The sequence below is a fragment of the Salvia splendens genome, chromosome 19 (assembly GCF_004379255.2).
Source record: "Salvia splendens isolate huo1 chromosome 19, SspV2, whole genome shotgun sequence".
Classification (NCBI taxonomy): domain Eukaryota; kingdom Viridiplantae; phylum Streptophyta; class Magnoliopsida; order Lamiales; family Lamiaceae; genus Salvia; species Salvia splendens.
This window is the reverse complement of record NC_056050.1, coordinates 26,275,117-26,292,794: the sequence shown is the minus strand read 5'-3', so window position 1 is coordinate 26,292,794 and position 17,678 is coordinate 26,275,117. Positions and strand designations below refer to the sequence as shown.

General features: G+C 33.0%; 1 protein-coding gene across 1 annotated transcript; it reads right to left on the bottom strand.

Moving 5' to 3' along the window:
- Positions 1-1,790: 1,790 nt before the first annotated feature.
- LOC121778438 (ubiquitin-conjugating enzyme E2 2) lies at positions 1,791-4,766 on the bottom strand. The gene is made up of 6 exons (XM_042175791.1): positions 4,611-4,766; positions 4,072-4,204; positions 3,857-3,882; positions 2,927-3,016; positions 2,755-2,843; positions 1,791-2,137 (listed from the first exon to the last, which is right to left on the bottom strand). The coding sequence occupies exons 2-6, from the start codon at positions 4,194-4,196 to the stop codon at positions 2,009-2,011; spliced, it is 459 nt and encodes a 152-aa protein (XP_042031725.1). The 5' UTR covers positions 4,197-4,204; positions 4,611-4,766; the 3' UTR covers positions 1,791-2,008.
- Between the last annotated feature and the right edge of the window lie 12,912 nt (positions 4,767-17,678).

The window sequence follows — 17,678 nt, the reverse complement described above, 5'->3', positions numbered from 1 at the left end:
TTAGCCCAAATTTGACCTGATTAGACTTAATCTACGATTATTAGTAGGTTAATATTAAGCTTATTATTTTACTGAATAACTCAATTTTTAATATTTGAATTTGAATAACAAATCTTCCAAATGCACTTAAAATATCTCTTAACATTTCATTTGAGGAAAAAAATGAAACGTCAAACTCTCTCTTCTCTCTCATCACTCTCTTAAGAAACCCTAGTTACGATTCCGACCAAGAACCAGCCTGATTCCGACCGATTATTGTGTTGGTTTCCATGAGTTGGAAGTCGTCGTACTCAAACTTCCATTCCAGCGACGGTCTCATCGACGTGAAGGTCGCATATGCGAGGAAGAGGAAGTCCACACATCTGCTTGAAAATGAAGCCGAAGAAGGTCCGTCGGCGGCGGTGGGTTTTCAGGGTTTTGATGGTTTTTGTGTTTTGATGGTGTTAGGGTTGATATAGTGCCTATAACAACATTTTTTTATGTAATTCGGCACTAGGTGTGGTTAAATGTACAAAACCAATTCGAAGTAGAAAATGAATATGATTATTGCCTCATTGTCGACGAAGAAGCAATCACATATTTGTTAATTTGTCACAACTACACATAATGTATCAAACCAACAACCAAAAATTAGAGTTCTTGCTGTGGGGAAGAAAGAGAGAGAGAAATAAAGATGAAGTGTTGAAGAGAGGGAGAAATCGATCGGTTTTTATATTACCCATTTTGGGTATTTTATTTAACATTTACAAGTAATTCCAAAAATATATAAACAATTCAAAATTAGCTAAAGTAATGGAAATTGGCTAATCGGGTCAAATTTTTGCTAATTGACAGTTGATCGTCAGAAATTGACAGAACCGTAAAAAAAGGACCTAAACGACAACGTTTTCATATGTTTTGGATTCGATTTTCAAAATGTGAATGTTCTGGACCAAAATCGTAAATCGATCATATGTTTAGGACCAAAATAGTACTTTACTCTTTAATTTATTTCTAATTTCTAATTTATTTTCGGATTTAGAGTTTGGTGCTCTGTATTGTATTCTTATTGGTTGTATAAAAGAGACTCTTAGTTTCGCAAAATCTAGATTTAGTTCCCTAAAACCGAAGATAACCTGAAACTAAATAAGTACTCCTAGCAAACTTTATTTTAGCATTTTTAAAAAGATGAACTTCCATCTTTCAAAAAAAAGTTGTTTAACTAAAAAAATGCAAACTTTAAACTTTCCTCTGGAAGTTATATGGAATTGTGTGAAGAAATAGAGATGGAAAGGATCTATTGGATTTTCTTGATTTAGAAGTTGGAAGTTACGTATGCAATGACGTGTGAGAAGCTTGACAACTGTGAATTTGAAATAAGGTAAATTTTCCTTTCAATAAAAGCACAAGGCTATTTTCCACGACGAAAATAGTGCCTCTTTTGTCATTTTCCATGACGAAAATAGTGTCTCTTTTGTCTCAAGATAAGTGACTCGTATATGCATTCCGATGTCCCAAGCTAAAATATGGATTTTTTTATAACAGTTACTATTGTTCTCACAATTGAACTTACTAAACACCATTTTTTCATTCTCGTGTCAAAATTAAATACGTCACTAAAGTCAGGACATAAGAAGTACTCCCTTCATTCATTGTTAATTGAGGTGCTGCTTTTCAAAATAGAGATTAAGAATAAAGATATTTAGTGTGTTAAAGTGGATGGAATAAAATAAGACAGATAAAATAAGAGACGTGAAGAGAGAATAAAGTTTGAGAGAAGATAAACGGAGAGTATTTCACATGAAGCAAAATGAGAGTAATTCAAATAACATTGCAAAATAAGATTGATGTTCCAAGTAATACATTCATTACAATTTTCCAGTCAAGCAGTGGCCATTGAAATTCGAAAATTTACATGGAAATAATGCAGCAGTCTAGGCATGATTTATAAGCTAAATAGCTTTAATCCAACTCAAAGAGAGAAACACCCCAATACATACGCCTCGACTCACTCACCATGCGATAAGGTTTAGTCGGCTGTCCAGCTCTGCTCGACGATCTCCCTCACTCTGCGATTGTATTCTCTCTTATTCTCACTGAACATCCGAGCAGCTTCAGAATTTGCAGGTGAATTCGGATTTGGATCACACAGCAATGACTGCAAAAAATCAACGGGATGTCAGCCTTTTTCCGTTGATAAACAACCTATCATTGCTCATGTAAATCAAACAAGTCTTTCATGTGTATCGAAAATGAAAATAAGGCTACATTGCAGCAAAAAATCTCCAAAAGCCTTTCTTTGCAGTATTGCCATTCCAACAACGTTAAACAATCCCAAGCCGCATAGGGTTATAGAGGGTCGAACGTAGCAGCCTAATCATGTGGAGGATTCACCCAATCTTTTTATGTGGATGGTTTTCATTAGTTGTAAGGATTAGATAAACATAATGAAACTACTAGCTATGAGGCCGCTTAAATCACATGATTGTCAAGAAAATTAGGAAAGATGATAAACAAAAACAATGTGATAAACAAAAAATGAAGCAACATGATGATATTAAGAAGCCAAATCAATACCTAGGAAAGATGAAAAGGGAAATTTCTTAAACTGATACCATCACAGCTTTCCAAGAGTGTATAAAATGTACTCCATCAAATTGTTCGTTTTATCAAGAATACAAGCAGCGGGATATCATTCTGTCTATCAGTTCTCCAACCTAGACATTTAACCTAGCATTATAACATGTTCAACGCAACAAATGGCTGTATATTTACCTGGATTGAAGTGAGTATAGCTGCAACATCATAAATAGGACTCCACTGATTTTGAAGAATGTCCAAACATATACTTCCATCCGCATAAACTGAATCAAAAAGATGAATTTAAGTACAGGATAAACTAAGTTTATGAATTGTGACATTATTGAACTGTTGTGCAGTGGCTTACTATTTGGGTGGAACATTCTAGAAACAAATCGAACTGTTGGTGGCTTGTTTGGATAATCTTCCGTGAACTGAAGGGTCAACTTGAACGTACCTGTCGAATTTAAATCACAGCCAAGGCATTTATGCCACCCAAATATCATGAATAACGAGTAGGATGAAAGAAAAAATGCATATTAAAGCACGCAAACTTAAGTATCATAACATTAAAAAGCAATGTGAATGCCCTTATATTATGAGATTCTGAATATCAACAATATTTAATTTTCCTTGTAAAATTTCTCAATTTAATTTAAATTACATATGATTATATTGACAATTTTATTTAATATATATTTCAAAGTTAATCTATATATATTCCATATTAATGAGATATATGAAATTATACAACAAAATAAATTGGAGTTAAAATACTTCAAAAAAGTGTCGTGAGCACTCACGATTTATTGCATGAATACTAGATCATAAATAAATAAGTGTACAATTATGCAGGGCGAATGTTTTGATAATCAGACAACCTAAAAATATTGACTCACCTCTATCATAAATTGGTTCATATATCATTCATTTCCACTAGAGGCCAAATGATCATCGTAATGACATATATAAAGACAACATTTTTTCTTAAAATCTATGGTATTTAATCATCTTATTATTGAAAGCATCTTTTATATATCCCATCTAAGTGGCTTGCAATCCTTTTTGGGGCACCCCGCTATTAGTGGCTCATTCCATAAAAAAAACAACCTTCTTTAAGCACAAAAAGTGGCTCAAAGCTTGTGGGGCTGCATTACTTTAAACACAAACACAAAATACAACTTTCTAATCTACATGCCAAAAGAAACAAGTCACTTAAAATGGGATGGATAGTATTAAATATGCAAGTGAACCACGTAAGGAAAGATAGAAGGGTAGGTTTCGGTATATGACTGACCTCCATCCCACGGCGTATCATCAGGACTGCAATCCAAACAACAAAAGAAACCACGAATTAGCATATCCAACCACACTCATACGAGCTACACAGGCAAACAAATACAATCACCTGCTCAATCGCAGAGAAATAAGTTTCAAAGCAACATTAAAGCGACATCATTCTTTAGAAATGAACTTCCTGCTTCACTAAAGCGTACTAATCAACGAACTAACCCGAATATAACAGCATTCCACAGCATAATGTTGTTGTCTTGCGGCGCCCCACTGATGCCAGCAGGCGGGTCGTGCTGCAACCTCTTGAAGTCCCTCATCAGTCTCTTTCGAGACGGAGTCGACATATTATTCCCTGCAGAAGCAAATCCTTTTTAGGCAATCAATCCGATTGAGCAAGTAACACAGCCTCAAAAGCAAATCCTTTTTAGATAGTATCCATTCACAATCCAAAATTGACTCGATCACAAGCATGAATTCAGCTCACCATCACAACAATTCATCACAATCGAAGCCAAAGACAAGTGAAATTAACATTTAACAAAGGCAGTTTTGTAGATTAGAACAATTAGGGCACAAAAAAGGCAGTAATCAATCAAATTTTTCAAAAGCATACAGATTAGGGTTAATCAGCCCCAAATATGAGGATCCAACAGCTCAATTAAATTTACCCCATCAAAATCAAAATTTCGAAACAAAAAGATCTAATTAACGCTGGATTCATTAAATTCAGAAAGGGGAGAGTTGTATGAAGATAATACCCTTTTGAGTGAGGTCTTGTTGGCGAGCAGGGATGGAGCTGGAGTGAAGAAAGGGAAGGGAAAGAGGAAAAATCGAATCTCTATATTTGTATATATGGCGTGTAAATATGTACGTATTTTGTATTTTATACGTATACTGATGTGTATATAATGGCTCAAAGAGGTGGCGTGGCCCCCACCTTCTCACTGGCAATCACCATTAATGGTCTCTCTCAGCTGGGGCCTTCTTTGATAGGAATAAATCTGATATTTTTTTCCATTTTTTCATAATTAAATATGATTAATTATGGTATAATATTGATTTTATATAGTTTTTTTATGTGTAAAATTGGAATAGAATAAAGTAAAGATAATATTTGTTGTTCCCTCAAAGAATAATCTTTTTTTGTTGTAATTTGTCCTATAAAATTAATCAACTTTTATTTTTGGTAATTTTCTAATCTAATTGTCTCCTAACATTATTACAATCGATTTATCCTTTTATCTTTCTCATATTTTATTAATTAAATATTCGTAATAGTATTAAAATTCGTATCAACTAAAAGTTTTTTTTAAGAAATAATAAAAAATAATGTTTTTTTATAAAATAAGTTATCTTTATTAGAATTAAATCAAAAATAAAATGGATTATTTTGTTGGGACAGAAAGAGTGTTTATTATACCAATACAATTGCTTTCTGCATAAAAAGATTCAGTTGCTTTATGCTAGTATATAAGTAGAATGGATTCTAACAAAATGGAAATTTAAATAAATATATTGATGATTGATATTGCGTACAATGAAGTTTGGTGTTGGGATTCACGACTTACGGGTCACATTAAATAATACTCCCTCCATCTTGAACCTCCGTCTCGTTCAAGATGTCTACATTTTTTAGTGACATGAGATTTTAGGAGTTATTAGGTAGAATAAATAAAGAGAAAAAATAGTTGAATATTTTAATAAAGAGAGAAGAGAGAGATTTATTTCTAAATATAGAAAGTGGACATCTTGAGTGGCATAAACTAAAAGGCAAAAGTCGTCATGATCTTAAATGGGACGGAGGGAGTAACTAATTTTCAAAAATAATTAATAACTATTTTAATTTTTTTTATATTAAAAATATCAACATAATGACATAATTGTATCAGCTTTCTTGTGTTCATAAATTTATGTCTTTGTGTTGATATTTGAATTTACATATTGTGTTGATAAAATCATGTTCTTGTATTGATAATTTTAATACACATAATTGAAAAGTTATAAGTTATTATTGTAAATTAGTTAGTATTTGATTATGGCCCCACAATTTAATCATGATATATACATAATTTATTTTCCAACTAATCAAACTTTTATCATACCATCGTTTATGTCGACAAAACTATTTGCCATTATTATTGAAGAGTTTGTAAACAAATTAAATGAATTAGTTAGTTAGGCACATCTATGAATGAAAAAAATTGAATTTTGGTTTGAGTATGACTTGCTTTAAATTGAATCGAGCGAAAGGAGGAGTCATGATCAAACCAACTTGAAGTTTTATTGAATTTGATTTTAATATCGATCAAATCAAGTTGAGGAATGTTAATCCGGACACCACCATCAAATATTGAATTAGATAGTTGTCATTTCAGATCCAATATTTAGTAGTAGTTCACTTCCAATCCAAACTACAAGTGGCATATTCTATTACTTATGATTTGAGACCATGTTTATTCTTATACCTTGTTCGGTTGTTTTTCTCTCAAAATTTGGCACGAGACAATGTATCTCAGCTTGTTGCCAAAGTGCTAAGATTGCATGTGGTCTCACGATTATTCATCTTACTTCCACTTATGTGTCAGATTCGATTCAAGATAAAGTCTATTTTGACTTATCTCATATTATATCTCAATATTATCTTATCTAGCATATGAACATATGTATATCTTGAATCTTATATTTGAACATCCAATATATCAATACAATCACCAAGGTAGAGGTAGAGAAACTATTGTATTAAGATGAAACTTATCCCTCAATAAAAAGAAGATAAAACTTACTAATTCTTTTATAGAAAAATGCATTGTGATCGAAGCAAGGAATTCTTGATGAATTTGCATGGTGATACTTAAGAAAATAAACCCACCCTAACCAATCAATAAGTAAAGAACCTTTCCATACCAAGATAAAGCAAAGTCTCCTAATTTTATGAGATAATTCTTCTTACAACCAACTTTTCAGACAACTATACATAAATTGCTTGACATAACACAACAAATCTGCAATATATCTCAACATATACACACAGATATCAGGGAAAACACAGACAAAAATGGAGAAGGCAGTGATAAATCTAGAAAAGAAAGATTCAAGCTTGATGTTAAGAGAGATTTCACCGCCACACAAATGGGATCAAGATTTAGATTTTCATTACCTGCGTTTAACTCTTCCCGGTATCATATAATTCATTCATTTATCCATTTAATTTGCAGGTTAAATTATCAGATAAATCACAAATTTTAGTTAATTTCTGCTCTATCTTGATTATATCATAAGTTTGACACTTTTTTCCATTTGTCTTGTAGTGAAAATTTGTGGTGTGCTACGTATCAGAATTTATTGATGTTGCTCGCACATGTTTAAAAATTAAAAAACGTAGTATAGTTGACTAGGTGTAGTATAAACAATATTGTTTATGTTGCCAAGCATTTATTCCATATAGTACTATTTTTGGTCTGTCACATCATCCTTAATTTTGAGATTATATGACAATTGTGAAAAATGTACATAATCGATAAATTTTTACTTTGTGAATTAGACTAGAAATCGATCACACTTGGTGATTTTTCTCGAAATCCCTAATCTATAGTATTACTAAAATATTTGGGAGAATATAATTTTTTGATTGATCACATGTTTGACGAAAATACTAATATTTGACTTATCATTCTTTACATCAATAGGTTTTATATCAGCTGACATCACTCAGCACATGGACAAATATGGTCATCTAGTGGTGCGTGGGAGCCACGATATAACAGAACACTAGTACTTGAGTTTCGAGGAGACGTTCGATGTTCCTTATGGGGCTAACCTCGAGCTCGCCGAGGGAATATTCGAAGACGAACAAATATGTTGTGTGACCATCCCAAAGAGCAACAAATTAGGTCAGCGGGTCGGACCCGGAGGCTCCGGTTCCGGCTCCGACTCCAAAAGGGTTAAATTTGACGATCACGATCACAATAAATACAAGAAAAATGACCTTGGTGAACGACCGCTTCCATCCTCAGTTATTGAGACACAAAATTCTATGAAGAAAATTGCATTTCTAATTGCAATATTAGTTGCGATATATGCTGCTTTGCTTAATCGTTAACTTAGTTAATCATTGAGAAAATAATTAAACATTTGTTTGTGTAATGTTAAATAAGCATGTAAGTGCATAATGTTCGATCTATGAAACTGATCAATTGCAAAATAATTTGTATTTTTTCTTAGTATTAATTGAAGAAATAAAGTTGTAAGAATCACTATAAAATTGGGTGGATTGAGATATGTATTTTGTAATCTAGAGAAAAATGGGCAGCCCGGCCCGACTCAAGACCCAAATTAGCCCGATGGGCTTGCGCTAGGTAACTTAGTTATAATTTTGGGGAAAACAGTAATTAAAATCACAAAATTTGTTTAATTTATTATAAGTTATATGACTTGAAAATGGAAGGTTTTAATTTTTCTAATTTCCTTATCCTTGTGCAAAACATCGTATATTGAATCATTCCATGCATAATTATTTTTGAGTGAATCAAGATGGTTTATTTGTTATTGAGTATACTGTTATTAAAAAAAGATATTAGTTAGAATTGGATTTATTTTTTCCAATGCCACAAGTCTTAAAATTTATACATACTTTGTAATTTCCTATATAAAGGGTGAGACATATCATTGAATAAAATTATTAAGCCAATACAAGGTACAAATTTTCCTGTAACGACCCGCTAAGCCGATATTATTAGAAACAATATTATTAGCTAAATTATTTATATAAGTAACTTTTACTGCGATTAAATCCGAGCCCCGAGCTTGCGCCGTTTGTACCTACACCAAATGTTAAAAGAAAAAAAAAAAATATATATATATATATATAATAATAATTAATTAATATATTCTCTTATAGCTTATCCGAGAAGGGCATGACAATGCATTTAATGTTACTTGATGAGTAGTAAAAGTAATAAATGCTGCATTTATGAATGCATTAATGAAGTATGGAAAAAAAAAATTCTCATTCTCTGACAAATGGTGAACTTTCTCTCCAAGAATAATTACCGCTTACGTGGCCATCTTTTATTGCCATCTTCTATAGATTAGTATATTTCCTCACTTTCTTTCACCAGAAAAACGTTACCATCACATATCCTAATCACCCCTTCCCAACCCCACTTAATTCCTTCACAAACCCCACATACTATTTCCTCTTCCTACTTCAATTCCACATCGGACAGAGCCTAAGGAGGAAGATTTACACACACTTGTAGAATCAAGTCACCAATCCAACACCACCTCTTTTTCCCCCACATAAAAGGTAATTCCAAGTTTTATGCATATACATCAGATTATAGTAAGAATGAAAATGGAAACATGCTAGGTAACCTTTATTTTCCACATATTACATCAGGGACTCCAAATTTCACCCAACACATACAAGTAGCATGCCAAAACCAGAATTTTTCCCCAAGCTATTGAATGATAGACATAACATAGGACTTTTAATGATGCTTTAGACAACACCAAAAAGCCTGTGACTCTTATAACAATTCTATGTAGACCTCTGAAATAAATATAGAAACTCATCTTGAACCAATCTGTAAATCTGCCGCGAGGAACTTCCGGCAGCGAGCTCGGCGCTCCGTCGTCAACAATGACAGCCCACGCTCCAAAAACGCATCCTTGCTTTCTTTCCATGAATCTAGAAATCTTGGAATGAAATTAACAAAGTCTATTATCACAAAGGTATTTAAAACCTAAAAAAAAAAAAAAAAGGGGGGGAGGGGATGAAGAAACCGATCACCTACCTGTCGGAAACGGCGTCGGCCGCTGGAGATGAGGGTCTCGACGGCGACGGCGCTGGAAGGGAGGGGAGGGCTGATGGATACAATCCCCTCCGAGCTGAAACCTCGGCAAGAGCCGAGCATGGTCCCCGCCGAGTTGAAACCTCGGCAAGAGCCGAGCATGGTCCCCGCCGAGTTGAAACCTCGGCAAGAGCCGAGCATGGTCCCCGCCGAGTTGAAACCTCGGCAAGAGCCGAGCATGGTCCCCGCCGAGCTGAAATCTCGGCAAGAGCCGAGCATGGTCCCCGCCGAGTTGAAACCTCGGCAAGAGCCGAGCATGGTCCCCGCCGAGCTGAAACCTCGGCAAGAGCCGAGCATGGTCCCCGCCGAGCTGAAACCTCGGCCAGAGCCGAGCATGGTCCCAGCCGAGCTACAACTTCGGCATGAGCCGAGCAGGGAGTAGGAAACGATTCCGGCAGACCTACAGCCTCGGAAAGAGCCGGTCAAGGAGCAGAGTGTAGCAAGGGAGGAAGTATCCATTGCGAAGACAGGGCCGGCGAGGAACGTGAAGCCTCCGAGCCGATTCGGCGACCTTGGGGCTGTAATGCATATTGATTTGAGGTCCATTCCGAAATTAAAGTATTCCGGGCCTAAGAATGAAATGGTTAAGTAAGCTAAAATAAATAGTTGTGACCCAAATTGTTTTTTTTTAGAAGTAATTAGTAAAGTATAGAATATCAATTTTTGGTTGGAATCTAACTAGCAAACGAACTAGTAATAAATAATGTAAGTTCAAATAATGTAAGTTTAGAAATTTCGTAGTAGTAGTAGTAATAATAATATTAATAATGAAGTGCTATTAATTATTTTTCCCAATTTAATTAATATGCAAGTTTCTAAAATTTTCTAACGGTGAGCAAATGATAAAAGAAATAAAGTAGGGGCATGCATTCCTATAAGTATGTGAATTTCTCGAGTCTTATTGGTACGTTGTTTGTTTTCAAAAAGGTTATCTCCGCAAGTAAGGTCGGAGTAAGAATTCAAGATAAGAAAACTAAGCGATCAAGGTGAGCTTTCTTATACTAAAATACAAATCGTATTTTATGAAAACAAGAACACATGTTCGTGATTTTAATGATGTTGTCATGCCATAAATGTTTTGTGTATGATGCCTATCTGTTGGCTACGGCCAAGTGAATTATGAATGATGATACAAGTCGAATTCGGGTCCCAGTGAGGGTGGTGTCCCCGCTCGGACTAGTGTACACAAGCTCCCTCTGTCATGTTGGGCAGAGCAGGTGACCGAGGAAGGTGGCCACCTTCCCGGCACATGCATGTAAGGTGACCGTGCGAGAACACCATCTCGACGGCACAAGGTGATCAGATATGGCTAAGTACAGGAAAAAGGGCCCAAAGTGAATATTTTAGTAAGCTTGGGTCTTTTCAATAAAACCCCGAGTATTACTGCGATGATGGCTTGACAATATTTTCAAATGTATATTTGTAATTTTCGGCATTATGTTCACTGAGTACTTTTTGTACTCAGCCCTGCATTTTTTTCTAAACGTGCAGGTTGAGTCGTGGAAAGGGGAAGGGATAAGAGCTGTGGAGAGTAATCTAGTAGATAACTATGAACAAAACTCTCGGAGGTTCATGTCTCCATACATGGACCGCGTTCTTTCGTTTCCGCTGTGCCGGTTAAGAGGCAGTGTCTATCTTACTCTTTACTCTGATAATCAGAACTTGTATGAACGGTCACCCGATTCTACATGATCGAGTGTATTTTGGTTATAAGTATTTCCGTATTTAAGTTATTATGTGCGTCTCGTTTTGCTTTGGCTTTAATTTCCCCTAAATTCTATCCCCGCTTCTTATAATCCCTCCTTAGTCGCGAATTCCCGGGTTATGCTATCCTTAGCTAACTGCGGTCGTGACATTTCCACTCTTTTATTTTCTGCATTCTTTGTCTAACATATACATAGGGTTTGTAAAATCAGATTAAACTGAAAATATACTTAATTTAAATTTATAATTACGAAAATTAGAATTTGACCAAAAATACAATATTTTAGAAGTTATTATCCAAAAAAAACTCATAGGTTAACAAATATGGTGAAAGAGTGTAAACTTACCAGATGCTAAAAGGCAAAAAAGAAAGAAAGAGAGAATTGAGAATTTTTCAATCATTTTGAGAGTAGAATTTGAGGTTGATATCAAAACTTCATATGTCCATTACCTTTTTATAGTGTATCTTGTATAAATTGAAGAAAAATAATAAAGATTATTTTAATTCCATTGACAACCACTCTCCTTATTTTTTCATGGAAAGATATTCAACTTCTCTTGTGGTTATTTTTTTTTAAAAGCAATCGTCTCAAATAATAAACACGTCGATAGACCAAACCATATAAGCTGGCAATATAGCCACAATCAGGTGATGATAGAAATTCGGTATGATAATACTCTAGTATGGTATTTTTTTTCATTTAGGTGTTTTTTTATAAATTCCTAAATTTTCATCAAGTTCAAGTGCTTTAAAATCCGCCTATAAATTGTAAATTTATTGATTTGTTTTGATTTTCAATCAATCAAGATTCGAGGTCTAATATGGCTAAATACACATTATAATTCAATAAATTAAACTATTTAATTTAGTATAATGCTATGCTATTTCGCTGCCTAAAATATGACATCATTTTGTAGACGGATTTTTAAGTTGGTATGCAAAACCAAAATTTGGTGAAATTTTAGAAACTTACAAAAAAAATTAATTACCCTTTTCATATTAATAGTTTTGATAGTTTCTACACTATTATAGCATTGTCGTATGGTGTATCGTACATTCCCACCTCTATTCATGAGCTCCAAGAAAGAGTAATTGTTCATATACATGATGTTGTTAGGTGACTACAAATAATATTGACAATTGTGAAAAATGTCTATATTAGTATGATATAATAGACAATTTCTTAGAATTGTAGGATTGACCAAACTTATTTTCTCGTACTACTAAATTATTTGGGAGACATAATACTTTGTTTGATCATATATTTGAAAGAGATGCTAATATTTGGATGGTCATTATAGACTACACATGGACAAATACGGTCATCTGGTGGTGCTAGACTGCTAGAAAGCCACCAGATAACCGAACACAAGCAAGTTAGTTTCGAGGAGACGTTTGATGTTCCCGACGGGGCCAACCACAAGGGAATAGTCCAACTTTAAAGTAAGACTTAAAAAGGGTGATTGAAAACATTGGAAATTTGAAATTAAGTTTTCACTTCGACATTACTATTGGCAACATCATTATTATCAACTTCCGAGGCCTAAAATTGGCAACAAAATCAAAGTTACAATTCTAATTGCATTTAATTGAGCAGATACATTGGGACACTTTGTTGCAAGCAGCATATGAAAAACCCTCTCTCTTACAAAGGTAGGAGCAATGAATTCTACTAGCAACATTTTCTAAGCATGCCCCCATAAACAACCTGCTTATAGCTGTGCAAGGAACTGCTTTAGTCACTATCATCTCTTCTGCAAATGAAATTAGTTAGTATAGATGAATATTATATTTGGTCATCTAGTTAATTCCATCAAAAAATTGATCTAAATGGGCACGCTTAGTAAAAATTTAGTGGTTCAGACACATTTACCACGCGGTAGTCTAGTCAATCACAATTGCATAAATATTTTCTCTCTTCCTATAATTGTGATTGGCACGAAACGTCACGTGACAATGTTTTGAAGTCTAAACCACAAAATTTTACTCTTGCTGCAAGGCTTTAAATTAAAAACGGTTAGAGTAATATGATGAAAATAATGTATTATGTGATAATGTTTGTAAATTGAAAATAATATGCTAAGAGATAATTTCTGTAAATGAAAAGAGGTATTTTTTTTTGTGTTACTGGTAAAATTGGATTGTTTTATCATGGAAAAAGAGAGTATACATTAATCAATGAAATGTACCAACATTGTCCAGAGACCTGACCAAAATGCAATAATTTAAGATTGCAAAAATCAGAATAAATACAAAACATACTTAATTAGAATTATAATTGCAATAATTTACATGTTATTATCCCTAAAAATTCGTAGATATGGTGAAAGTGTGTAAACTTACGAGAAGCTAAAAGGCAAAGAAGAAAGAGCGAGAGAATTAAGAATTGTTTAGCCATTTTGAGAGTAGAATTTGAGGTTGATATCTAAACTTCATACGTTCGTCAGCTTTTTATAGTGTAAATCTACATATATTGAAGAAAAATAATAAAAGATTATTTGACAACCGCATTCCATTATTTTTACATGGAAAGATAATCGACTTCTCTTGTGGTTATTTATTTTTAAAGCACTTGTCTCAAATAATAAACATGTCAATCGACCAAATATGCTATAGTAATATAGCCACATTCGTTACTATAACCATAGAGGTATTTGCCTCTAAATTAAATTCTTAAATTTTCATCAAATTCAACAATTTTAAAATCTGCATATCAAATTCACCTTATTTTCCATAATCCTTCTTTTTTCCTTATCAACACATCTTCTTTTCGTTTATTTTTCTCAAACTTTCTTCCTAAGATCCATAAATTTTATGAGCAGGAGAAAAATGGGGGGCTCGGCCCGACTCAAGACCAAATCAGCCGATGGCCTTGCGCTAGGTAGCTTAGATTTATATTTTGTTAAAATAATTATCAGTCAGATGTGAAAATGGAATATTAATTTACGAAGTTTCAGTTTCTGCGGTAGTCTTATTCTTGTACAAAACGTCGTATCTTCCACCTTTTTATCTTTTCTTATTTTAATGAAACGGCATTGTTTTAAACATAACCAAAAGATGTCATCCTGTACATTGATTCGACAATTGAGAAATCAAAATGACATAGATTCAATGAAACACCGTTGTTTTTATCATCACCATAACACATCATTCGTGAATGGGAAAGACAATTGAGAAATCGAAACTTCGTGTTTAATATTTCGTTTCTAAACCTCATAGGATTTAAATATGCAAGTCGGTTTGTCCAGCCTGGGCATTTTGAGACTCAAAAGATCAAACCTGGTCATTTTTACACCTCTGCTTTCTTAGTTCTAAATTCAAGTAAGACTCACAAGGGGTGATTGCAAACGTCGGAAATTCAAAATTAAGTTTTCATTTCGACATTACTATTGGCAACATCATTATGAAAATACATAAATTATAATGCCTAAATTGGCAACAAAATCGAAGTTACAATTCTAAACGCAATTGAATGAGCAGATACATTTGGTGCTTATGCAATCACCATATAAAAAACCAACTCTCTTACAAAAGTAGGTGCATTCAATCTGACTAGCAACATCTTTGCAAGTCCCCTTGAAAAACAGGCTTTCAGCTGTGCATATAGCTGCTTCAGTCACCATCACCTCCTCTGCAAATGAAATTAGTTAGTAGAGATGAAGATTATATCCATTTATGTATGTAGTCATCTTTTATTTGAATCACATCAAACTATTTCTATAAAAAATTTGATCTAAATGAATGCGCTCAGTAAAAATTTAGTGGTTCAGACACATTTTCCACGTGATGCGTCCAACCTACACAATTGCAGAAACATTTGTGATTGGCTCGACACGCACATAGCAACGTGTTCCGGACCACTATATAAACAACGGTTAGAGTGCTGAAAATTATTTTGCATACAAGAATGATGATCTCATTATATAAAGGTGCATCAGTTGATAAATTGAAAGTAATATTTTATGAGCAAATGCCTGTAAATTGAAAATAATGCTATGAGATAATACATGTAAATGAAAAGATACACAGTAGTAATTTTTTGTGAGTGTATCAAGATGGTGAAAATGGATTATCTTTTATGGAAAAGAGTGTATACATTAGGTTATAATCAATGAGATGGAACAAAAAGATGTGATACTAAAATAGTGTAATTAATTTTTTTAAAAATTATAACTGATTTCTTATTTTATGACCAATAATAGGGAATAATTATATGTCCATGTAACATGCTGATAATTACAATTTAAATAAAAATAGATAATTTCCCCACTAAATCCTTACATTACGAACCTAAAATTCTAACAGATCAGTCAATCTATTTTGATTCTAAAATCAAAATATACTTAATTTAAATTTATAATTAAAAAAAATAGAATTTGACCATACTACACTGTTTTAGAAGTTATTGTCTAAAAAGAAAATCACAGGCTAACAAAATATGGTGAAAAGTGTGTAAACTTACGAGATGCTAAAAGGCAAAGAAGAAAGAGCGAGAGAATTGAGAATTGTTTAGCCATTTTATTTTAAGAGTAGAATTTGAGCTTGATATCAAAACTTAATATGTTCATAACCTTTTTATAGTGTATCTTGCATTAATTAAAGAAAAATAATAAAGATTATTTCAATTCCACTGATAACCACATTATTCACGTGGAAAGATATTCACCTTCTCTTGTGGTTATTCTTTTTAAAAGCACTGGTATCAATTATGGTATTTTTTTTTCATTTAGATATTTTTATATAAATTCCTCAATTTTTGTCAAGTGTTTTGAATTGGAAATTTATTGATTTGTTTTGATTTTACAATTAATCAACATTGTCGGTCTAATATGGCTAAATATAAGTGTAGTAATTCAATAATTTAAATTATTTAATTTAGTATAATGCTATGTTGTTTCACTGCCTATAATATGACACCATTATGTTAGCGTTGGAATCTTGATTGATTGCAAATTCTATATAAAATTATTGATTATAAAATCAGAATAAATCAATAATTTGATCATTTATAGACGGAATTTTAAGTTGATGCAAAACCGAAATTTGGTAAAAGTTTAGAAATTTATAACAAATTCATTACCCTTTTCGTATCGATATTTTTTATAGTGTCTACAATATAGCATTATCGATATGGTATATTGTACATTTCCACCCTTAACCATGAACTCCAAGAAAGAGTAATAGCTCATATACGTGATTTTGTTACGCGACTACAAATTATATTGACAATTGTGAAAAATGCTAGTATATTAGTATAATATAATTGACGGTTTCTTAAAATTGCAGGATTGTCCAAACTTATTTTTCTTGTACTACTAAATTATTTGAGAGATATAATTTTTTGATTGATCATTTATAATGCAATATTAGTTGCGATATATATGTGCTGCTTGGCTTAATCGTTAACTTAGCTAATAATTGAGAAATTAATCAAAAATTTTGTTTGCAATGCAATGTTAAATAAGTGCATAATGTTTGATCTATAAAAAAAACTGAATTGAGAAAAGAAGTGCCTAATTCCCACGTACGCATTTTCCTTATTTTCCACAATCTTTCTTCTTTCCATATCAACACATCTTTTTTTATTTTCTTTTTAACATATACAATTATTTAATTTGGTAATATTATGTTGTCAAATAGCTATTTTAGCATTGAAATCTTAATTGATTGTAAACTGAGAAGAAAAAATATTTTGATTGCAAAATCAGCACAAATGAATAAGTTGGTAATTTATAGTCAGATTGGTAAGTTGGTATGCAAAAAACGAAAGTTTAGCAAACGTTTAGACATTTACAAACAAATTCCTACCCTTTTCATATCGATATTTTTCGATACTGTCAACAATATAGTATTATCGATATGGTATTTCGTAACTTCCCACTCTAAATCATGAGCACAAAGTAAGAAAATAGTTAAGCTTAAACCATTGAGTAGTAAAATTACAAAAATCGGCAACATTAATCCATAATTAATTGAAATCTAATAATTAATGAGGACTTATCACTTGCCTCTGCATCAACACATATCCATCTCTTCCAACTCTGCCTCATTATGATCGAGCATTTGAGCCATCATTTCAAGTAGCTCTAATGCCATTTTTTCCATCTCTTCCTCAGGTACTTTGCCACTCAAATTCTTCTTTTTCCAATCAATAGACTCTCTTGGATTTTGATTGCTTGTAAAATTTTAGTATATACTCAAGATCCAAATCAGTCGATGGCCTTGCGCTAACTATCACCAAAAGACGTCGTTCTGTACATTGATTTGAC

Bases quoted from the DNA above. Each gene is read 5' to 3' on its own strand.
- LOC121778438 (XM_042175791.1), bottom strand. From the start codon at position 4,196: ATGTCGACTCCGTCTCGAAAGAGACTGATGAGGGACTTCAAGAGGTTG. The intron at 3,883-4,071 runs GTTAGTTCGTTG...TTTGGATTGCAG, and splicing joins TGGAATGCTGTTATATTCGG to TCCTGATGATACGCCGTGGG. The intron at 2,138-2,754 runs GTAAATATACAG...GATTTTTTGCAG, and splicing joins CTATACTCACTTCAATCCAG to TCATTGCTGTGTGATCCAAA.